Genomic DNA, 20380 nt, shown 5'->3' on the forward strand with positions numbered 1-20380 from the left:
GAGTTTTGAAGAAAGACATGGGGATCGCCAATGACGGAGAAATGGAATGAGATCTACATGAACAGCCTGGACATGAGTGGGGGTAATGGAAGGCGAAGGTCGAGGGAAAGAGAGCTTGGGGGAGCAGGAGATCCCAGCTGGATCAAGAACAGAGAGGGAGAACAAGGAATAGGAGACCATGGTAAATGAAGACCACATGAGAATAGGAAGAAGCAAAGTGCTAGAGAGGCCCACAGAAATCCACAAAGATACCCCCCACAATAGACTGCTGGCAATGGTTGAGAGACAGCCCGAACTGACCTACTCTGGTGATGGGATGGCCAAACACCCTAACTGTCATGCTAGAAACCCCATCCAACTACTGAGGGATCTGATGCAGAGATCCATGGCTAGGTCCCGGGTGGATCTCTGGGAGTCCAATCAGCGAGAATGAGGAGGGTTTATATGAGCGAGAATTGTTGAGACCAAGGTTGGATAAAGCACAGGGACAAATAGCCAAAAGAATGGAAACACACGAACTATGAACCAATGGCTGAGGGGTCACCAACTGGATCAGGCCCTCTGAATGGGTGAGACAGTTGATTGGCTTGATCTGTTTGGGAGGCATCCAGGCAGTGGACTGGTCCTGTGCTCATTGCATGAGTTGGCTGTTTGAAACCTGGGGCCTATGCAGGATCGCTTGGCTCGGTCTGGGAGGAGGGGACTGAACCTGCCTGGACTGAGTCTACCAGGTTGATCTCAGTCCGCGGGGGAGGCTTTGCCCTGGAGGAGGTGGGAATGGGGGGTGGGCTGGGGGGAAGGTGAGGGGCGCCGGAGGGGAGAGAACAAGGGAATCCGTGGCTGATATGTAGAACTGAATTGTATTGCAAAATAAAAATTAAAAAAAAATTTAAAATAAAGGGGGTTTTGCTGTCAGCACAATCTGGTGCCCTTCCAGGATAGAAGTACTTTGTAGCCAGTGAGGACCAAGACTCTGTTGCTGTGGCTCACTCTGTCCCTAGCTGATAAATGCAACCCCACAGAGATAACACTGAAAAAAAGAGAAACACATGGGTGTTATCTAGATAAGAGAGAGTATAAGAGACTTGAAAATGAGGGTGGGGGGGAAACAGCTACATGCACAACAAGAGGCCTGGACAGCACTGAGAACAGCTCTAGCTTCATCTGGATAAAAGGAAGGAATTCACGTAAGAACTGAGTGCTCTGAGTGCTCTAACTTTGCGTGGGAAATACCTAAGCACTCTCTCCTCTGCTGTTTCAGAGCCATGAACCTGGTAGGAAGGAGCTTGGCTCTGGGCTGGATGACTACCCTCTTGGTGGTACAGGTGTCCGTGGCAAGCACTCCAGGTGGGCACTGAATGCCAAGACCCAGGCGTTATGGGACTTGAGTCCTCAAGAGCTGGAGTATGTACACAACTTCCTGGTGAACAGGAGAGAGCTGGAGCTGCAGTCATCCAAGGTGCTGACGTTGGCCAAGAACTCTGTGTTTCTCATTGAGATGCTGAAGCCTAAGAAGTATGAGGTACTGGATTTCCTAGATAACGGATCCATGCCACCCGTACGGGAAGCCCATGTCCTCATCTACTTTGGTGCCCAAGAGTATCCCAAATGTCACTGAGTATGCTGTGGGGCCAGTTGAACAGCCCATGTACATGAGAAAACTGAGCCGCAAGGGAGGCCAGGAGCTGTCATGGGCATCTAGACCCATGTCCAAAGTAGAGTCTGTCTGTCCTCCTCTTCCATACTCTGAAGACAGCCACCAAGCCCTTACAAGAGATTTTCTTTGGTATCACTGGCTTCACACTACAAGACTGCAATGGCAGCTGTCTGACCTTCACTAATGTTGCCCCTCATGCTATGACCTTCAGAAAGCGCTGGAGCTGGTTTCTATTGCAACGCTTGGTGAATGGCTACTTCCTGCAGCCCACAGGGCTAGAGATCCTTGTGGATCATGGGAGCAAAGATGTCTAGGACTGGAGAGTGGAGCAGGTCTGGTATAATGGCAAGGTCTATAACAGCCCAGAGGAACTGGCTCAGAAGTATGCAGATGGAGAAGTGGACATAGTGGTACTCGAAGACCCACTGCCCAAGATTTCACCACAGTACTCAACCTACAAGCCCAGTGCTGAATTCCCCAAGCCTATCAGCAAGGGTGGTCCTCAAGTGCTCCAGCCCAGTGCTGAATTCCAAATACCCATCAGCAAGGATGGTCCTCGAGTGCTCAAGCCCAGTGCTGAATTCCAAATACCCATCAGCAAGGGTGGTCCTCGAGTGCTCAAGCCCAGTGCTGAATTCCAAATACCCATCAGCAAGGGTGGTCCTCGAGTGTTCCAGCCCAGTGCTGAATTCCAAATACCCATCAGCAAGGGTGGTCCTCAAGTGCTCCAGCCCAGTGCTGAATTCCAAATACCCATCAGCAAGGGTGGTCCTCGAGTGTTCCAGCCCAGTGCTGAATTCCAAATACCCATCAGCAAGGGTGGTCCTCAAGTGTTCCAGCCCAGTGCTAAATTCCAAATACCCATCAGCAAGGGTGGTCCCTCGAGTATTCCAGCCCAGTGCTGAATCTCGCATACCCATCAGCAAGGGTGGTCCTCGAGTGTTCCAGCCCAGCGTTCCGGTATAGCCTAAAACACAACACTGTGATCTACGGGGACTGGAGCTTCTTCTTCAAGCTGTACTCTTCTTATGGGCTTCAGCTCTTTAATGTGTACTTCGGGGGTGAGCGGATCGCCTATGAGATTGGTGTGCAAGAGGTTATGGCACTGTATAGAGGACACACAGCTGAAGGAAGGGAGACCAAGTACGTGGATGTGGGCTGGGGCCTAGGAGGTATCACTCACCAGTTAACTCCAGGCATTGACTGTCCCGACACAGCCACCTTCCTGGACGTCATCCACTACTCTGACAGTGACAGCCCTGTCCTCTATCAACGAGCCCTCTGTATCTTTGAAGTGCCCAAAGGAGTCCCCCTTAGACGGCACTTCAACTCCAACTTCAGAAATAGCTTCAGTTCCCATGCCAGGCTAAATGGACCCATGCTGGTTCTGAGGACAACATCGACAATCCACAATCATGATTACATCTGGGACTTCATATTCCACCCCAATGGCGTGATGGAGGGCAAGATGTATGCCACTGATTATGTCCACGCCACTTTCTACACCTCAGAAGGGCTGGTCCACAGCACTCACCTGCACAGCCACCTACTTGGAAACATCCACTCCCACCTCGCACATTACCGAATTGACCTGGATGTGTCAGGTAGGACTTGAGACCAGACCCTCTCAGGTACTAACTTCTTATTTCCTAACAAGAGACAGGGCCTGATTTAAAAAAAAAAAGCCGGGCGGTGGTGGCGCACGCCTTTAATCCCAGCACTCGGGAGGCAGAGCCAGGCGGATCTCTGTGAGTTCGAGGCCAGCCTGGTCTCCAAAGCGTGTTCCAGGAAAGGCGCAAAGCTACACAGAGAAACCCTGTCTCGAAAAACCAAAAAAAAAAAAAAAAAATCAGCCTTCTTACACCACACATAAGGAAACATCCGCTGTGCCCCTAAATGTGGGGTGTGCATTCCTCTTGTTGGGTCTCAGTGGAGTGGTGGACAGGGTTGGGGGAGAGGAGTGCCATGAAGGGTAAGAAATGCTACTTTCCAGTACTGAGAGATAACTACAGTGTCACCTGAGTGCTCAGTGTTTCTTGGATAAATGATATCACTACAGAGGCATGGCATAGCTGTGAGACTTGACTTCAAATCCTATAACGGAACAATGTCCCCAACATGGCTACCAGCCCAGATGCTTAGATGCCACCCTCTTAGTCCTACTTGGCCCTCAGAGTACACCAATAGTCCTCATGTCTGAAGAAACACAGGCTACTATGTCTATAGGTTAAGACCCCAGGAAGCAGACTGGAGCTCTAGAAAACAGGCTATGGTCACCCTTCTGACCCAGTTGCCATGACGGACCCATGAGCTGTCCTCTAGCTTATCTGTTAAGAGGGCTTGGCCTCCCTTCTTCCTACAGTGCTACCCCGTGCCTGCCCCCAGCCCCACTTCTTCCTAGGGGCTGCTGCGGATATGGACTAGCAGGGAGAACATACCAAACAGGAGGAAGTTTGTCCCAGCCCTTGATTCTCATCCACCTCTCATGATACAGGTACCAAGAACATATTCCAGACACTGAGGATGAGAGTGGAAAACATCACCAGTCCCTGGACCCGGAGGAGCCAGCAGGTCAAGCCCATACTTGACAAGACTCAGCACTTCTGGGAGCGCCAGGCAGCCTTCCACTTCAGACAGACTCTGCCCAAGTACCTGCTTTTTAGCAATGCTGGGAAAAGTGTGCTAGGTCACAGTCGGAGCTACCGCCTGCAGATCCCCTCTGTGGCTGAGCAAATGCTGCCCCCAGGCTGGCAGAGCTCACCAGCTTTCACATGGCCCAGGTGAGGCAACTCGGGCAAACTGGAGAGGAAGGCCAGAGCTCCCTCAGTGACTGAGTGTGTCATCGGCCTCGTCCACGAGGCCACGTTTGTGCTGGCCTCTGGGTCTGCCTCCTAACGCAGTGCAGGAGGGAGTGGGGAGCTCACAGGAATCCTAGCTGACAGCTGGAGGTGAGCAGTCTCTCAGGTTCCTGGAGACGATCACTTTTTCTGGGGCAGCAGCAATTTCTCTATCCTTGGTCCTGAGGGTGTTTCTATGGAGGGGATCAGAGGCAGCCCCATTTCTGGAGCGCCTTGGATTTCTCTCTGCCTGCAGGTACCAGCTGGCAGTGACGAAGTACCAGGAAGCCGAGCGATTCCACAGCAGCCTGTACAACCAGAACCACCACCGGGCTTACCCTATGGTCTTTGAGGACTTTGTTCACAACAATGAAAACATTAAAGATGAGGTACTGATCCAGTCCCCTTTGCCCACCTCGGGTCTTGTCACTAATCAGTGACTGGAGCTTTCCTTAGTCCCAGGATGGTGGCTGGTTGTGCAGAGGGCAAGTTCAGAGGTCAGGACAGATGGGCCCACATCTTTTAAATAGGCAGATCAAATCTTGGGAAATTTAAAGACATATCTAAAAACCACCCCAAACCCAAGGATCCTTGGGTAGCCAGTATTTGGCACTGCCCTGCCCACTGAGACCCATGTTTCTGCCATAGGACTTGGTGGCCTGGGTGACTGTGGGCCTCTCACACGACCTCCAACCTGAGGATGGCCCCAACATGGCGACACAAGAGAGCTCTGCAGGATTCTTGCTCCAGCCATGTGATTTCTTCCAGGGCTTCCAGAGATATACAGGCACAAAAGCAGCAACCACATCAGGTACCAGAGCCTTGAGAAGGTCTACTCCATGCCTCCACATTTCAGCTACAATGGGACACACAACCTTGTGTGAAGAGTCTTGTCTGGCTCCTTCCTAGTAGTTCCAGAGCCCCACAGAGGCAGACAACAAACCCTTCGCTTTCTATCATTGCATGCTGCCTCTTAGAGGCAGGGGAGGCTATGGGCCACATGCTCAGATGGGCAGCCATGGGCTCCATTCACATTTCCCCATTGCACCCTAAAAGACCACCATGAGCAGGGCAAAGGAAGCCCAGCAAGATACTGGATATCTCTATTAGGTGAGTTTTCAATGTCTGAGGATCCCTCTCAGGGAAGCTTTAGGGCAGTGGTTCTCAACCTTCCTAATGCTGTAACCCTTTAATACAGTTCCTCGTGTTGTGGTGACCCCCAACCATAAATAATTTCCTTGCTACTTCATAACTATAATTTTGCTACTTTTGTAAGTTGTAATGTAAATACCTTGTGTGCAGGATATCCAATATGCGACCCTCCCAAAGGGGTCGCAGCCCACAGGTTGAGAACCACTGCTTTAGGGGAATTGTCCCAGCTCACTGATGGGCACGCAGAAGGGAGCCGCTACAGGGAAATCTCACAGGATTACCCACATCTCACCCTTTGGCCATTCTTCTAGCATCTCCGACTCATTACCAGTGTGTATGCTGATTCACTGTGCGTTGGCTGTACAACAAAACCTTGCGGACAACTGACTTTCCAGCTGTGGTGAAGAATGGTTCAGTAAACTAGGTGCCGGATGATGCAAAAAGCACATGAGTCTTACAGTCTGTGGACAACAAGAAAACCCTACAGGACACACCAAGTTACAAAGGAAAACAGACAGAGACTAACATGGATAGCATGATATACATAGATGTGTGCGTATACGTGTGTGTGTGTGTGTGTGTGTGTGTGTGTGTGTGTGTGTGTGTGTGTGTGTGTGTGTGTGTGTGTAAGGACGGAAGGAGACTAAAACCACTTTTCCAGGAATGAAAGGTAGATGACATACAGGTGCCCTTGAAGAGCTGAGCCGTGCAAGGAAACAGACTTGCCCTCCCGCCTCCATTAGGAACACAACCCTAGAGGACTGCAGGGCTCGAGGCAGGGCAGAGACTCGGCAGGCAGAGTGCTCGCACTCAAGCATGATGACCCGAGTCCAGATGCCCAGCACGCATGGGAAGGCAGGTGCCGTGGCCCATGCCTGTAACCCAGCACTGATTTTAGGTGTGGCAAAGATAGGAGATCTCTGGAGCTTGCTGGCCAGCCACTCTAGCAGAACACAGTGAACTTGGGTTCAGTGAGAAACCCTGCCTCAAAAAATACGGTGGAGAATGAGTAAGACACATGACATTGACTGCCATGCTCCGCTCCCACGCACATGCATCAAAGAACACACTGCCACACATACAAGCGCACACACACACACAGAAGGATAAAAGAAGTGAGAGCTGACACCCATGTTTGTCCGGTCGTTCCCTCTCTATCTGCTGGACTGTGTGTGCGATGGAGTTCAGTGGGGCCTGTTGAGCGGAGCAGAGACAGACAGAGCAGAGTTCGCATGTACATCCAACGGGACACTAAAAAGCCTAGCAGGGAGGGAGCAGAAGGAAAGGGACCAGGTATGACGTAAGGGACAGGAGAAATGAAGACACAGCGGCAAGAAAGCAAGAGCCCAGGCCCCTAGGGATAGAGGATGGCACTGCAAACGAGTGTGTTTGGGCTGTAGGCATGCCTCCTGTCTACAACAAGGAGGGTCTTCAGTGACTCCACAGCCCGTGTGTCTCTCCCTGTGCTGCCCATGTCATTTTGGAAGAGACTGTTCTCAATCTCTTCCTCACCTCCTTCCTTCTGGACAAAGAAGAAAGACATCTGGGGAGAAGATTAGAAAGCAGGAAGCCAGCTATAAAGACATGAAAGCATTGGAAATGCACACTGCCCAGTGGAGGTGCCAGCCCCCTTCTGGAAAGACAGCAGAGATCATTGGTAGGCAGAGACTGACTGCAGGGAGGGAGGAGGGGGGAGAACTTGGAGGACTGAGGCTCTGTGAGATCACTCCCTGGCACTGCTATGGAAGGAGGGAGGGAGGGGGAAGGAGGGAGGGAGGGAGGGAGGGAGGGAGTGAGGGAGGGAGGGAGGGAGTGAGGGAGGGAGGGAGGGAGGAAAGGAGGGAGGGAAGGAAGAGGCATGAAAGTAGAAGGGGCCTAGCTGGGAAGGAGATTCAAGACATTTAAAGGAATAAAAAAGAGAGTAAAATGGGAGCCTGCATGTGGACATGTATGAAGATATCATCACAAACTATGTATAATTAATATTTTCTCATAAAAATACTTTACATGAAGTCTAGAGATAAGATGGCTGAATTAAGTGACAGCCTTGGAAAATAAGGACAGTACCTTAAAATCCAGCACCCAGAGGACGACAGAGGGTGAGGTGACACATACTTGTAATCCCAGACCTGGGGAGCCAGGCACACGCGCGCGCACGTGCACACACACACACACACACACACACACACACACACACACACAGAGAGAGAGAGAGAGAGAGAGAGAGAGAGAGAGAGAGAGAGAGAGAGAGAGAGAGAGACCTGGAGTACCCTAGCCAGCCCACCTAGCAGGCTTGTCAAGCTCTGGGCCAATAAGAGATTTGGTTCCAAAATGGAAAAAAAAAACAAAAAAAAAGAAAAGAAAAGTACAGTGTGGTGGTATTTACCTATAATCTTAAAAGTGGGGAGATGTAGGCAAGAGGATCAGAAGCACATAGCTAAACTAGATTCCAGCCATGGTCCACATGATGCTGTCTACAAAACATGAGAGAAAGTAAAGAAAAGGAACAAAATAAGGTGAATGGTGCCTGTAGATCAACTCCTTTGTCTCCTGACCTGCACATGTATGTGTATAAAAGTGAATGTACACCAGTGTACACACCGGTACACACACACATATAAATACATATCACACGTTCACACACCAGTATACAGAGAAAGAGAGAGGTAAATCCAGCTTACCAGTTTACACGCTTCGTGCTATCCCCCTGGCTTGGATTTGCCCAGAGCCCCTTGTCTCACCTACTCCTGCCAAGATGGACCCTGAAAGCATGGAGCCTCATGATTTCCTGACCAATAACAGGGCAAGGCCAGCAGAGGAGCAAGACGAGGGAAGAGAGAAGTTCCCAGAGCACATGATGTCCGCAGAGCCAAACAACCACGACAATCCACAGGTAGGAGGCTAGGAGAGTGCAAAGGAGCCCACAGACCAGCCTTGACAGTGATCGCCAGGGCCAGCAGACACAAGGACAGAATGCTGAGGCTCCCAGCAGACACAAGGACAGAATGCTGAGGCTCCCAGCAGCCCAGCAGCTCACAGGTGATAGGGCAGGTGCAGCACGCACCTTTCACTGCCACAGTCAGGAAATTTTGTTCTCTGAAAACTAAAAACTTAAGTGCCGAGGGGCAGTGAGTGGGACATGGACAGAGTCAGGCCCAAGGTCAACATAGGAAGTCTCTTGATAGGGTAGGATTTTAACTAATTTTGAAAAGAGACAAGGTTAAATTTGGCATAGAGAGTTAAATGAGAAAGCTTATCTGGAAGGAAGCATCTCCCACGCGTTTCCAACCCTTGGGGAAGGCACATGCCCAACAAGGAAACACATTTTCAAATAGAAAACACAAAGCATCCACATTGCTTAGGTCCTGTGGCCTAGTTCCTCCCTGGTATGCCTGATTAGTATATGTATACTATATGTATAGTATATGTATTAGTATATGTATACTATATGTATACTATATGCCTTGCCTACATCTTACCCTGCCACTCATCTTAGGTGAAATTCACCCAGATCTAGCCCATATTCCCCCAATAATGGAGGACACCCAGCAATGAAGACATCAGGCCTCTCTCTGTGTCTCTGTCTCAACAGGAGCATTTTCTCTGCATTTCTCACAGAGTGTTCTGATCAGGAAAAAAACATAGGAAATTAATTACCTGTAAGAGCAAGATCCTCTCAGAGTCTTTCCACTCTCTCAGAAGCCCAAGCCATAGGCCAAGACCCTGAGTCTCACCCCTACCTACTAGAGTGAGGCGTGTAGCCAGAGACCCTTGAACAGGACCCCACTGTCACAAAGAGGCTTCCAGCTTGAGACAGGCACAATGCAGCTTCTGTGTAGAGAAATACCACCGCTGGGGTCTCCCAAAGGGGCCCAATTGCATCAAGGCTGGGTTAAGATCTGCAGAAAACAGAATCGGTGAGTGTGGCAGCTGCCTCCATCTGTGGAAGAGCCACGATCTCCCACAAACTGTGGGCACACCAGGGTCTGGTGGGCAGTCCCACATCAGGCAAAAGGGAAGACAGAGCCACCTAACACTGGCAGTATCATAAGCAACCTTGCCTGGATACATGCCCAGTGTTTCATGGGTGCCTTGAGGACAGGGGTAGATGGTGAAGTCCCTGACCATATCTTCCCTTAAAGAAAAGGAGGAAGGGCTTCACTCTGGCTCATAACCTAGTATGACATGACAGAGGTGCTCCTATAGTCTTGATAATCAAGGGACCCCAGCTTGAGTCCCCACTGAGAAGGCAGGAAAAGCTGGGCAAGGCAGGATTTTCCCCACCCTTGATTCACCCCCAAGACTCAGGCCAGCCGGTCTACTGTGTGCCCAGAACCTCTAATGTGCTGAAGTCCAGACTCTCATCAGGGTTCACTTTAAAGAAAACCACAGCCAACACACCGTGTGTTCCAGAAGGCCGCCGTGGTTCCACACATTTACATTTACTGTCCTCTTCTTCTTTCTCTCTGTGGCCTTGGGGACATGCACACTGATGCCACTGTTTCCATTTCACAGTTGAAGACAGTGGCAGTCCAGGGAGTCGAAACACATGGCCAAAGTCACCCAAGTTGTCCTTAGCTCTGTGATTTCCCCGGATCTGATCCCAGGCGACTTGAGCCCAGAGGCTGTTCTCTGAACGCCCACACACTGAACTTCAAAATGCATGCCCCTAAAAGGTAATTTATGGCATCAAGAATGTAGCTTGGCTGTCACAGTAGCCCTCTGCTGCACCAGGACATGAGTGCTTTGAAGCCATTGAGGACCAAGCCTTGGGCAGCTGTGATTTACGGTGCTTCTGGATGAGGAGTATTCCCCCACTGAGACAACTCTGAAACAAAGGATAGAAACATGGGCTGCCATCTAGATAGAAATTTTCAGATGAGGGGGAGTAGTTAAAGCACACCCAGAGGCCCGGGAAGCACGGGAATCAGAGTGGAGACTCTGAGACTGTCTCTGGCTTTGGTGAGGGTGAGCAGAGAAGCCTGGTTGATAAGATGATACCAAGGCTTGGCCAGGCCACGGCACTCTGAGGTTCTCCTAGGAGGAGGAAATACCCAAGTTGTCTCTTCCGTTTGGCTGTGTTCCAGAGTCATACGGCTGGCCAGAAGGAGGTTGGCACTGGGTTGGGTGTCTGCCGCCTGGTGCTACAGATGGCCATGGCAGAGTGTCCCAGCTGTACCCCATAGGAAAAGACTTGGGTGTTCTGGAACCTGGAAGCTCAACTTCCTGATGAAGCAAGAAGGAGCAGGAGCCGAAGCCATCCAAGATACTGACTTTGGCGAAGATCTCCGTATCCCCATCAAGATACTTCTCAAGAGGAATGTGATGGATTTTCTGGATAAAGGAACAAGATGGTCAGTGTGGAACACCTGTGCTGTCATCTTCTCTGGTGCCTAGGAGCTCCCTAGTGTTACCAAGTGTGCTGTGAGGCCCCTGCCACAGACCATCTACATTTGAGAATTGGCTGCCAGGCTGGGGCATCAACTGTCCTAGACATCCAGACCCATCCAAAGTACAGTCTGTACTACTGCAACTCTAAAGGAGGCCACGAAGGCTTTGTTACAGAGGTTTTCTAGACACCCCTGGCTTCTCACTATGAGACTGTAATGGCGGCTGTCTGACCTTCATTTATGTGGCCCCTCATGCTGTGAAGTCTAGCAGGCACCATACATGGTTTATCTTGCAACACTTTGTGAAAGGACACTTTCTATGCCCCTATGGGGCATAGAAATTTTACTCCAAGTGGATCACGGGAGCACAGATGTCCAGGACTGGAGAGTGGAGCAGCTCTGGTAAAACGGCAAGTTCTACATCAGCCCAGAGGAACTGGCTCAGAAGTATGCAGATGGAGAAGTGGACACGGTGGTCCTCGAGGACCCGCTGTCCCATGCTGAATTTCCCATGTCTGTCAGCAAGGTTGGCCCTCAAGTGGTCCAACCCAATGTTCCCTGCTACAACCTACAACACAACACTGTGCTCTGCAGACACTGTGATTTTCCTCCCATCTGCAACCCTCTTCTGGGCTGCAGATCTTTAATGTGCTCTTTACAGGTGAGGGTATCACCTATGAGACCAGCATGCAAGCAGCTATGGCACTGTATGGAGGACACACACCTGCAGGCATGCAGATCAAATACATGGATGTGAGCTGGGGCCTGAACAGTGTCACTTGCCAGTAAACCCCTGCATTAATTGGCCAGACACAGCCACTTTTCTGGATGCCCTCTACTACTACGACACTGAATACCCCATCCCCTCTCCAGGAGCCCCTGTGTCTTTGAGATGCCTACAGGGTGCCCCTTAGGCAGCAATTTTACTCCAGCTTTACAGAAATCTTCTGTAGTTGGATTTTTGGTTTTTTGTTTTTTTTTTACTCTTTGGGGGCCCACCACCAAGCTCCCAAATAAATACATGGAGTCTTATTCTTCCTTATGAATGCCTGACCTTAGCTTGGCTTGTTTCTAGCCAGCTTTTCTAACTTAAATTATCCCATTTCTCTTTAACTACGTTTTGCCTCTGGGTTTTTTACCTTTATTTTTATATCTTTATTTCCTCCTTACTCCGTGACTGGCTGTGTGGCTGTCCCCTGGCGTCCTCCCTTCCTTCTCCTTCTCTTGCCCCTCACTCTCTTCCCTAGATTTCTCCTATTTATTCTCTCTGCCTGCCAGCTCCTCCTATCCCTCTCCTGCCTTGCTATTGACCATTCAGCTCTTTATTAGCCCAATCAGGTGTTTTAGGCAGACAAAGTAACACAGCTTTACAGAGTTAAACAAATACAGCATAAAAGAATACAACACATCTTTGCATCATTAAACAAATATTCCACAGCATTAATGAACATAACACATCTTAAACTAATGTTCCACAGCATAAATGAACGTAACACATCCATGCCAGGCTGAAGGGACTCGCAGTGGTGCTGGGGACAACCTCAACAGTCTACAATTTCAGTTGTATCTGGAACTACATTGTCCACCCTAAGGAGTGGCAGAGGCCTAGATGCACTCCGACGCCTACAATCCCGAGGGGCTGGGCCGCAGCACCCACTTGTACGCCCACTTACTTAGAAATACCTACTCCCACCTAGAGCACTACTGAGTTGGCCTGGATGTGGCAGGTAGGACTTGAGACCAGGCCCTCTCAAGCACCCAGCTGCTTCCCATGACTAACTTCACCCACAGGAGACAAAACTGTGACATAAAATCACAAGTATTTATTCAGCCTTCTTCCATTTGAAATGAAACATCACACACATGGGGAAAACGGTGGCAGTGAATGGTACCCTAGGGTTAGCCTGAGTGGGAGGTGTGTGTCCACTCTTGGGGTGAGTGAAGCAGTGCAGGGATAGGGTGGGGGAAGGAAGTGGCACGGGGGGGGGGCAAGAAATATTCACTGCCTAGCACTTTGTGATGGTCTATGGCACCATCTGGGGGCTCAGTATATTTCTTAGGTAAAGGATGGCACCACTGAGGGATGCCAGGGCTGTTAGCTTGTCATCAAATCTCAACAGAACGTGGCCACGGGGACCAGATGAGCAGCTTCCTCGGGATCAGCCCCACTTGGCCCTCTGTATATCAACAGTTGTCAAGACGTCAGAAACACAAGCTGCCTTCGCCCCACGGTTAAAATCCCATCAAACAGACTGTAGCGTGGCTCCCTAGGAAACCAGCTGCCACCACACTAGACTGCCACGGTTGCCGTCATTTACTCGTAAACTTTCCCCAGCTCCTCCCGGATCTGTTTGTTTAGCTCCCTGCGCACACTGCTGGCCCAGCTCCTGTTCCCAGCTCTGCTTCTTACTGGCAGCTGGCCTGGACACGGTCTATGCCGGAGATCCCTGAGCCAAGGTGGGAGGTTTCTGTTCCAGTTCTTGCCCCCGACCCCGTGCCTCCAGGAACCAAGACCAGCTCCCAGACCCTGCAACTTGGAGACGTCACCGAACTCTGGTGCGTGAGGCACCACCTGGTCCCCACCCACAGAGTAGTCTCTGGAGTGGCCGGAAGCCTTCTGCTTCAAACAGAAATGGCACCAGTTTCTGCTTTTCAGAAACCCCTGAAAGGACATCTGGGGCCGCAGGTGTAGCTACTCACTGCAGATCCACTTCACAGCGGAGCAGTTGCTGCCGCAAGCAGGTGACCCAGGGAGGCTGGGACAGAGACGGTGGCTTTGTCCAGTGATGCTTGTCATCTTTGTTTCTGTACTTAAGGCCCTGTGTGTGTGTGTGTGTGTGTGTGTGTGTGTACATGTATGTGTGAGTGTGTATAGGAGTATGTATATGTATACATATATGTGTAAGTGTGTGTATATAGGGGTGTGTGTGTGTCTGTGTGTGTATCTGTGTGCACTTGGGATGAGATGGGAGTGGAGGCACTCACACGAGGTTCCTGGCCCTCACATGGCAACAGGGAGTCTTACAGCCACAGGGAAGATAAATGCTCCTTGTGGGCACAGCAAATTCCTGACCCTGGGCCTTGAGAATATTCCTTGGGAAGGGCTCAGAGGTAACCCCAGTTTCCAGAGTCACTCTGACTTCAGGTACCCCTAGCAATCATCCAAGTATTGGGAGTCTGAGCACTCTAGAAGTAGCCTCTATACGCAGTACAACCCCTGGGATCCCCCCATGACCCTCAAGGACTTCATTCAGAACCATGAAAACATTACTGGTGAGGTGCACACCCTGTACCCCTGCCCACTTCTGTCCTCCTCACCAGCCCGTACCTGGACAGGTCCCAGGATTGTGACTGGCTAAACGGAGGGCAAGTTCAAAGTTCGATGACACAGGGGCCTACCTCTTTTAAATGGCTGAGGCCATCTCAAGAAGTTTACAGACACATCTAAAAATGTCCCAGGCCAGAGTGTCCTCAGGTGGCTAGTACTCAGCACTTGCCCTGTGAAGTCTGTGTCTCTTCCGTCAGATTTGGTGGCCTGGGTGACAGTGGGCTTCCTGCACATCCTGATTCTAAGGATGTCTCCAACATGGCTACACTTGGGAACTCCACAGGCTTCCTGCTGCAGCCTTTTGACATCTTCCCTGGCATTGAGAGACACCCAGACACATTGACTATAACTACATCAGGCAATAGATCCCTGAAGACAGAGCCTGCCTGGTGCCGCTCCTTTCAACTCCAATGAGACCTACAGTCCTGTGCAAACAGTTTGGCCCCGATCCTGCCTAATAACCCCAGGTCCCCACAAAGACAGACAATTAACCCTTCAGCTTCCACTGTGCTGCTTCTTAGAGCCAGAGCAGTTGTGAGCCACATAGTCAAGTGGGCTGGTCATGGGCTCCATTCATGGTTTCCTATTATACCCCAAAATATCTCCATGACCAGGGCAAAGGAAACCCACTGAATTCTCTGTCCGATGAGTTTTTCACTATCTGGAACTTTCAGCTCCCTCTCAGGGAGGCTACAGGGGAATGTCCCACCTCAATGATGGCCGTAGTAAAGGAAGCTGCTTCAGTAAATCTATCAAAATTAGCAACACTCTCATCCGTTGGCCCTTGTTCTGTCATCTCCAGTTCACCTTCGAGAACGTTCTACAAACACGTGAAAATGTGTGGGCTTCACTACAGTACTGTCTGTAACAACAGAAGTCTGGAGACGGGCAGCTTCCCATCTGCAGGGAAGAACAGTCCGATAAATTAGGGCACAGCTGCACAGTGGTGCTGAGTGATGGAATGTGTGTGTATGAGTGAGGACAGTCTGTGGACTACAGGGAAACCCCCGCATAGCCTATTAAATGGAAGAAAATGACAGATAATAGTGTGTATAGTACTCTGACTTCTGTGCAAGAACAAGAAGAGAAGGAGCTGAAGAGATGGCTCAGGCATAAGAACACTTGGCTCAAGCCTAAGAGTACTTGCTGCTCAGGCAAAGGACCTGATTCAGTTCCCAGCACCCACACTGGGCAGCTCACAACTGCCTGTAACTCCAGCTCCAAGGGATCCAGCACCCTCTTCTGGCCTCTGTGGTCATTGCACTCACATGCACATACACACACATATACACAATTTAAAAGTAAAAATAAATCACTTTAAAAAAAAAAAAAAAGGAATGGGAAGAGACTAAAATCTATTTTTTCAGGAACCGGAGGTAGAAAGCACTTAGGTACCTTTGAAAAGCTCAAAAGGATAAGGAAGCTGGTTTTCTTCTCCTGCCTCCATTAGGGACACAACCCTAAAGAACCACAGAGCTGGAGCTGGAACAATGCTTCGGTTGTAAAGTCCTGGCTATGCAAGCAAGACAATCTGAGTTCAGATCCTCAACATACATGTAAAGTTCAGCACTGTGGCCCATGTTTTGTAACTCCAGCACTAGGCTCCAGAACAGGTGGAGACAGGGAGATTCTGGAGCTCAATGCCCAGCTAGTCTAGCAGATTCAGTGAAAAACCCTGTCTCAAAAAATAAGGTGGACAGTAAGAAAGGCTTATAGTACTGACCTCTGCCCTCACTATGCACATGTTCATTTGCACCAAAATAGAATGAGGAAGACATGGGGCAGAAAGCGGGCTAGTTGGGGAAGGAAAATGCATTAGGAGAAGAAGAAATGCAATAAGAGAATCCAGAGGTAGACCCACAGTGACCAAAAGGCATTATATGTACCTATGAAAACCCCATGAAACCCATTATGATGCATAATGTATATGTGTTTTTTTTGTTTTGTTTGTGTTGCCCCTCCAAGACTGCCAATGGAATCAGACTTTGGTTCAAAGGGCAGAGTCCACACTAAGCTGGCCAGAGTGGACCATAGAGTTCTCTGATGGATTGAAAGGAAGCTAGAAGGACACACAGAAGAGGAAGGAGGGGCCAGTGGAGATGCACAATCTTTTTTCGAGCAGGGGAAGGTAGAGAAGAGAGCAGGTGATCTCAGGTTTATTTCCCTAATGTTTAACTCCCGAGTTTTATTTTTTACAAAAGCAATAAAAGAAGTCACAATAAACATGTGCCAATATAAAAACACTTCTAAAAATAAACTCTAGAGACTAGACAAGAGTTCAGTTGTGTAAGTGCTGGTCTTGGAAACATGAGGACACAAACTTGGTCCACAGAACTCATAGGAAAACAAGCTGATCCTGGTCATCCCAGAGCTGGGAGGCAGAGACAAGGCACCTAGCTTACTTACCAAGTTCTAAGTCAATATTAGACCCAGTATCAAAATTGAAAAAAGAAAAAGTCCTGTGTGGTGGTACAAACATGCACATGATAATCTACCACCATGGAGGCGGAGGCAGGAGGATCAGAACTTCAAGGCCATTGTCAATGACACAGCAAAACCTAGAGAGCAGCCATACTCTCAGGTACAAAGGAGGGTGGAGAGACACCACCAAGATGGCCAGCATTGGAAGCATCCCTGTACTGGGGTATATACAGTATTTTACTGGTAGCTTGGATCAGAGTTAGGAGGTGAATACCCTGAGCTATGCTATCTCCCAAATAGGAAAAGGGGAAGGCATCTCCCTGACTCACTATCTGGAATGATGCCACATGGGTGTTTCTATAGCCTGTGGCATCATGCAGGTGGCATGCAGACACTGATTTGAGTATCCCATGGCAGGGGCCAGAGTGGAGAACAGGGACAGCGCTGTCTCCATCCTTACTCCATAACCTGGACTCAGTCCGGAGAGTCTGCAGTTCTCAGAACCTCCAGTTTGCTGGAATCCAGACTACGTCCTCACCATTCACTTTAAAAGAAGCAGAACTAACACTGTGTTTCCAGAGGGCTGGCGTCATCCCAAACACTTCATATTCACTCTCGGGTCTTGTGTCTCTCAACAACTCCAGGGTTTGTTGTGTGCAGGGCATGCTGCTGTTGTCTTTCCCATTTCATAGTTGAGACAATGGAGACTTCTAGCAGCATGGTCAAGGTGACATTGCTGGTCTCTAGTTCCGTCAGTGTCCGGGACTGTCACCCAGGCAGCTTGACCCAATAGTATGCACAATGACCAGCTATACGAAATCCCAGAATGTGACCCCCTGAAGGGTAATTCCTTGCATCAAAAAGGTAGTTTTGCCGTCAGCACAGCCCTCTGCCTCACCAGGACATCCGCTCATGGCAGCCCTTGAGAACCAAGCCTTGGTGACCATGTGACTGACTCATAGTGGCCCCGACTGAGGAATGATCCCAACTGAGATAGCCCCTAGTAAAAGACAAAGTACGGACATTTTTGTGGGTGAGAGAAAATGGAAGAGGTTTGCAGAGAAGGGGGGCAATTGGTGAATTTACGTGCAGGCCCTGAAAGAGTGTTAGGAACCTTGAGGGAGAACACAGGTCAAGCCTTGGCTTCAGTCAACCTCAAGCAGTAGAAAAGTGGCCAGCCTAAAAATGAGGTACTTTGAGTTCCAGACCCATGAAGCTGGTATCCCACAACCCCACTCTGACCTGGGCAAGTGCCATCTTGGTACTGCAGACAGTTTTAGCAGAGCAAGTGTGGACCCTGAACAGTAATGCCAGGGTGTTCTGGGGCCTCAGTGCTCATGGGCTGAAGACTGGGTACACCCTACTGATGAGCAGGCCGAAGCTGGAGCTGCAGCCATCCAGCACACAGGCTTTCGACAAGAACTCCGTGTTCCTCATTGAGACGCTGCTGCCCAAAAAGAAGCATGTGCTGAATTTTCTGGATAAAAGTAAAACAGATCCTGTGCAGGAAGCCTGTGTGGTCATCTTCTTTGATGCTCAGGAGCACCTCAGTGTCACTGAGTTTTCTGTGGAGCCCTGTCCCCTAGGCCAGGGCAACATCCATCCTGGGCATCTAGACCCATGTGTAAAGTCTGCCCTGCTCTATGCCACCCTGAAGGAGGCCACCAAGCCCTGATTTTCTTTGACAGCACCAGCTTCTCAGCCTATGACTGTAAAAGCCAGCACCTCTCCCCATGTCCTCATCCTCGATAGCTGTGGTGTGGCCTAGCCAACACTGTAGCTGAATTATCTTGCCGTGCTATGTGGAAAGCAGATGGGTGGCTCTTCCCACTTAACCCACTGTCCCAGACAACACAGACTGCCCAAGCCTGCTGAAACATGGGTGTCTCTGCGCCAAGGATAAAACCACAGCAACAGGCAAAGAGAACTGCCTGGGTCACACCAAAATTGCCACAGTTACCAGGACTGACCCATGAGCTGTCCTCTAGCTCCTCCAGTTTGGGCTTCTGGCTTCCCTTCTGCCCACACTGCTAGCCCTGCATCTGTCCCCAGCTGGGCTTCTTGCTGGCAGCTGGCTGCAGGTGTGGTCTAGGACAGAGAACCCAGGGAACTCTCCTCCCCCCTGCATACCTCCAGGCATCAAGAACAGCTCTTAGATACTCCAGATGAGATTGAAAAACATCACCAAACCCCAGAGCCCAAGAGTATGCCTGGCCAACCCCACCCTCAAGCAGACACAGCGTTCCTTATACTTCAGACTCTGCCCAAAGACCTGCTCTTCAACAGCCTAGAGAGAATTTCTGGGGCTGCAGACACAGCCTCCACCTGCAGATCTATTCTTCTCTGAGGCACGGCTGCACCATGCTGACAGGAGGAGAGGGCTGTCACCTGGGCCTGCTGAGGAGACCCAGGGCAGCTGGGAAGCAGGGGCAAGGACTCCCCTTAGTGATATGTGTGTGTGTGTGTGTGTGTGTGTGTGTGTGTGTGTGTGTGTGTGTGTGTGTGTGTGTGTGTGTGTGTTGGCATGCATCCTCATGCACTCGGCGAGGGAGGAGAGGACCAACAGGACTCCTGGCCCTGGGACGTTGAGGATCAGTCTTGCAGATGCCAAGGAAGTAATAACTCTGGGAAAGCAGTGACTTTGCCATCCTTGGCCCTAAGGCTGTTCCCTGGAAAAGGCTGCAAGTCAACCCTGGTGGCCAGAGGTACCTGGCTTCTTCTCAGAATGCAGACACTCCCTGCCAGTCACCAAGTACCAGAAGTCTGGGCACTGGAGCAGCAACATCTACAACCATAACAAACTTTTGGATCCACTGATGGTCTCTGAGGAATTCATTCAGAGCAATTCTGTCCCAAGCCAGAGTACTCTGAAGTAGCTGGTTCTCCACACTGCCCTACCCGCTGCATCCTGTGTCTTTCCCGTAGGATTTGATGGCCTGGGTGACAGTGGGCTTCCTGCACATCCCTGAGGATGTCCCCAGTGCTGCCACAGTTCCAGACCTTCAACTTTCTTCCAGAGTATCCACCTATGGCCTCCAGAAACCAAAGTCACAACCATGCCCAGCACTGGATCCCTGAGAACAGGGCCTACCCCCTTTCAGCTACAATGGGACCTACAATATATCCTCTGTGAGGTTCCCAGCTCCAAACTCTTCTGAATTGTCCCAGAGATCCACATGGGCAAATAATGAACCCTTCGGCTTCCTCCATTGTATGCTGCTACTTACAGATTGTGGAGGGTGTGCACCACATATGTGGATGGATGGTTATGGGTTCCACTCATATTTAGCTAATACATCACAAAAAGGCTTTCATGACCAGGAATTGTAGAGTCCTGTCTCCCCAGCAGAACTGCCATCCTCATGGAAGCAACTGGGACTACTTGCAGGAAACCCTGGAGATCAGGCCTGTTGCTTGTTGATGGTCCTTCATAGAAGAAGGGAGTAGTCAGGGTCATTGGGCTCTCATCTGAGATGCCAGCCACTCCCACCTGCACCCTCCAACAAGCTATGTATAATTCTTCCTAACTACACGTGACCTCATGACCTCAGGAAGCTCTAGAATATAGTGTGCGGGGAAGGTTAAGGTGGGGACT

The 20380-nt window shown here is 50.1% G+C and overlaps 1 protein-coding gene and 1 pseudogene across 1 annotated transcript; both read left to right on the forward strand.

Moving 5' to 3' along the window:
* The first annotated feature begins 1265 nt into the window (after window positions 1-1265).
* Window positions 1266-5989, forward strand: LOC128099514 (amiloride-sensitive amine oxidase [copper-containing]-like). The gene is given in 9 exon segments (XM_052721487.1): window positions 1266-1332; window positions 1335-1603; window positions 1605-1721; window positions 1723-2500; window positions 2611-3261; window positions 4152-4437; window positions 4751-4883; window positions 5143-5281; window positions 5958-5989. Coding segments are annotated over 9 exon segments (2472 nt in total).
* Window positions 5990-10875: 4886 nt separating this feature from the next.
* Window positions 10876-18460, forward strand: LOC128099545 (amiloride-sensitive amine oxidase [copper-containing]-like; annotated as a pseudogene).
* The last annotated feature ends 1920 nt before the right edge of the window (window positions 18461-20380 follow it).

Source organism: Peromyscus californicus, unplaced genomic scaffold (genome assembly GCF_007827085.1).
Source record: "Peromyscus californicus insignis strain IS unplaced genomic scaffold, ASM782708v3 Scaffold_6__1_contigs__length_162567912, whole genome shotgun sequence".
Lineage (NCBI taxonomy): Eukaryota > Metazoa > Chordata > Mammalia > Rodentia > Cricetidae > Peromyscus > Peromyscus californicus.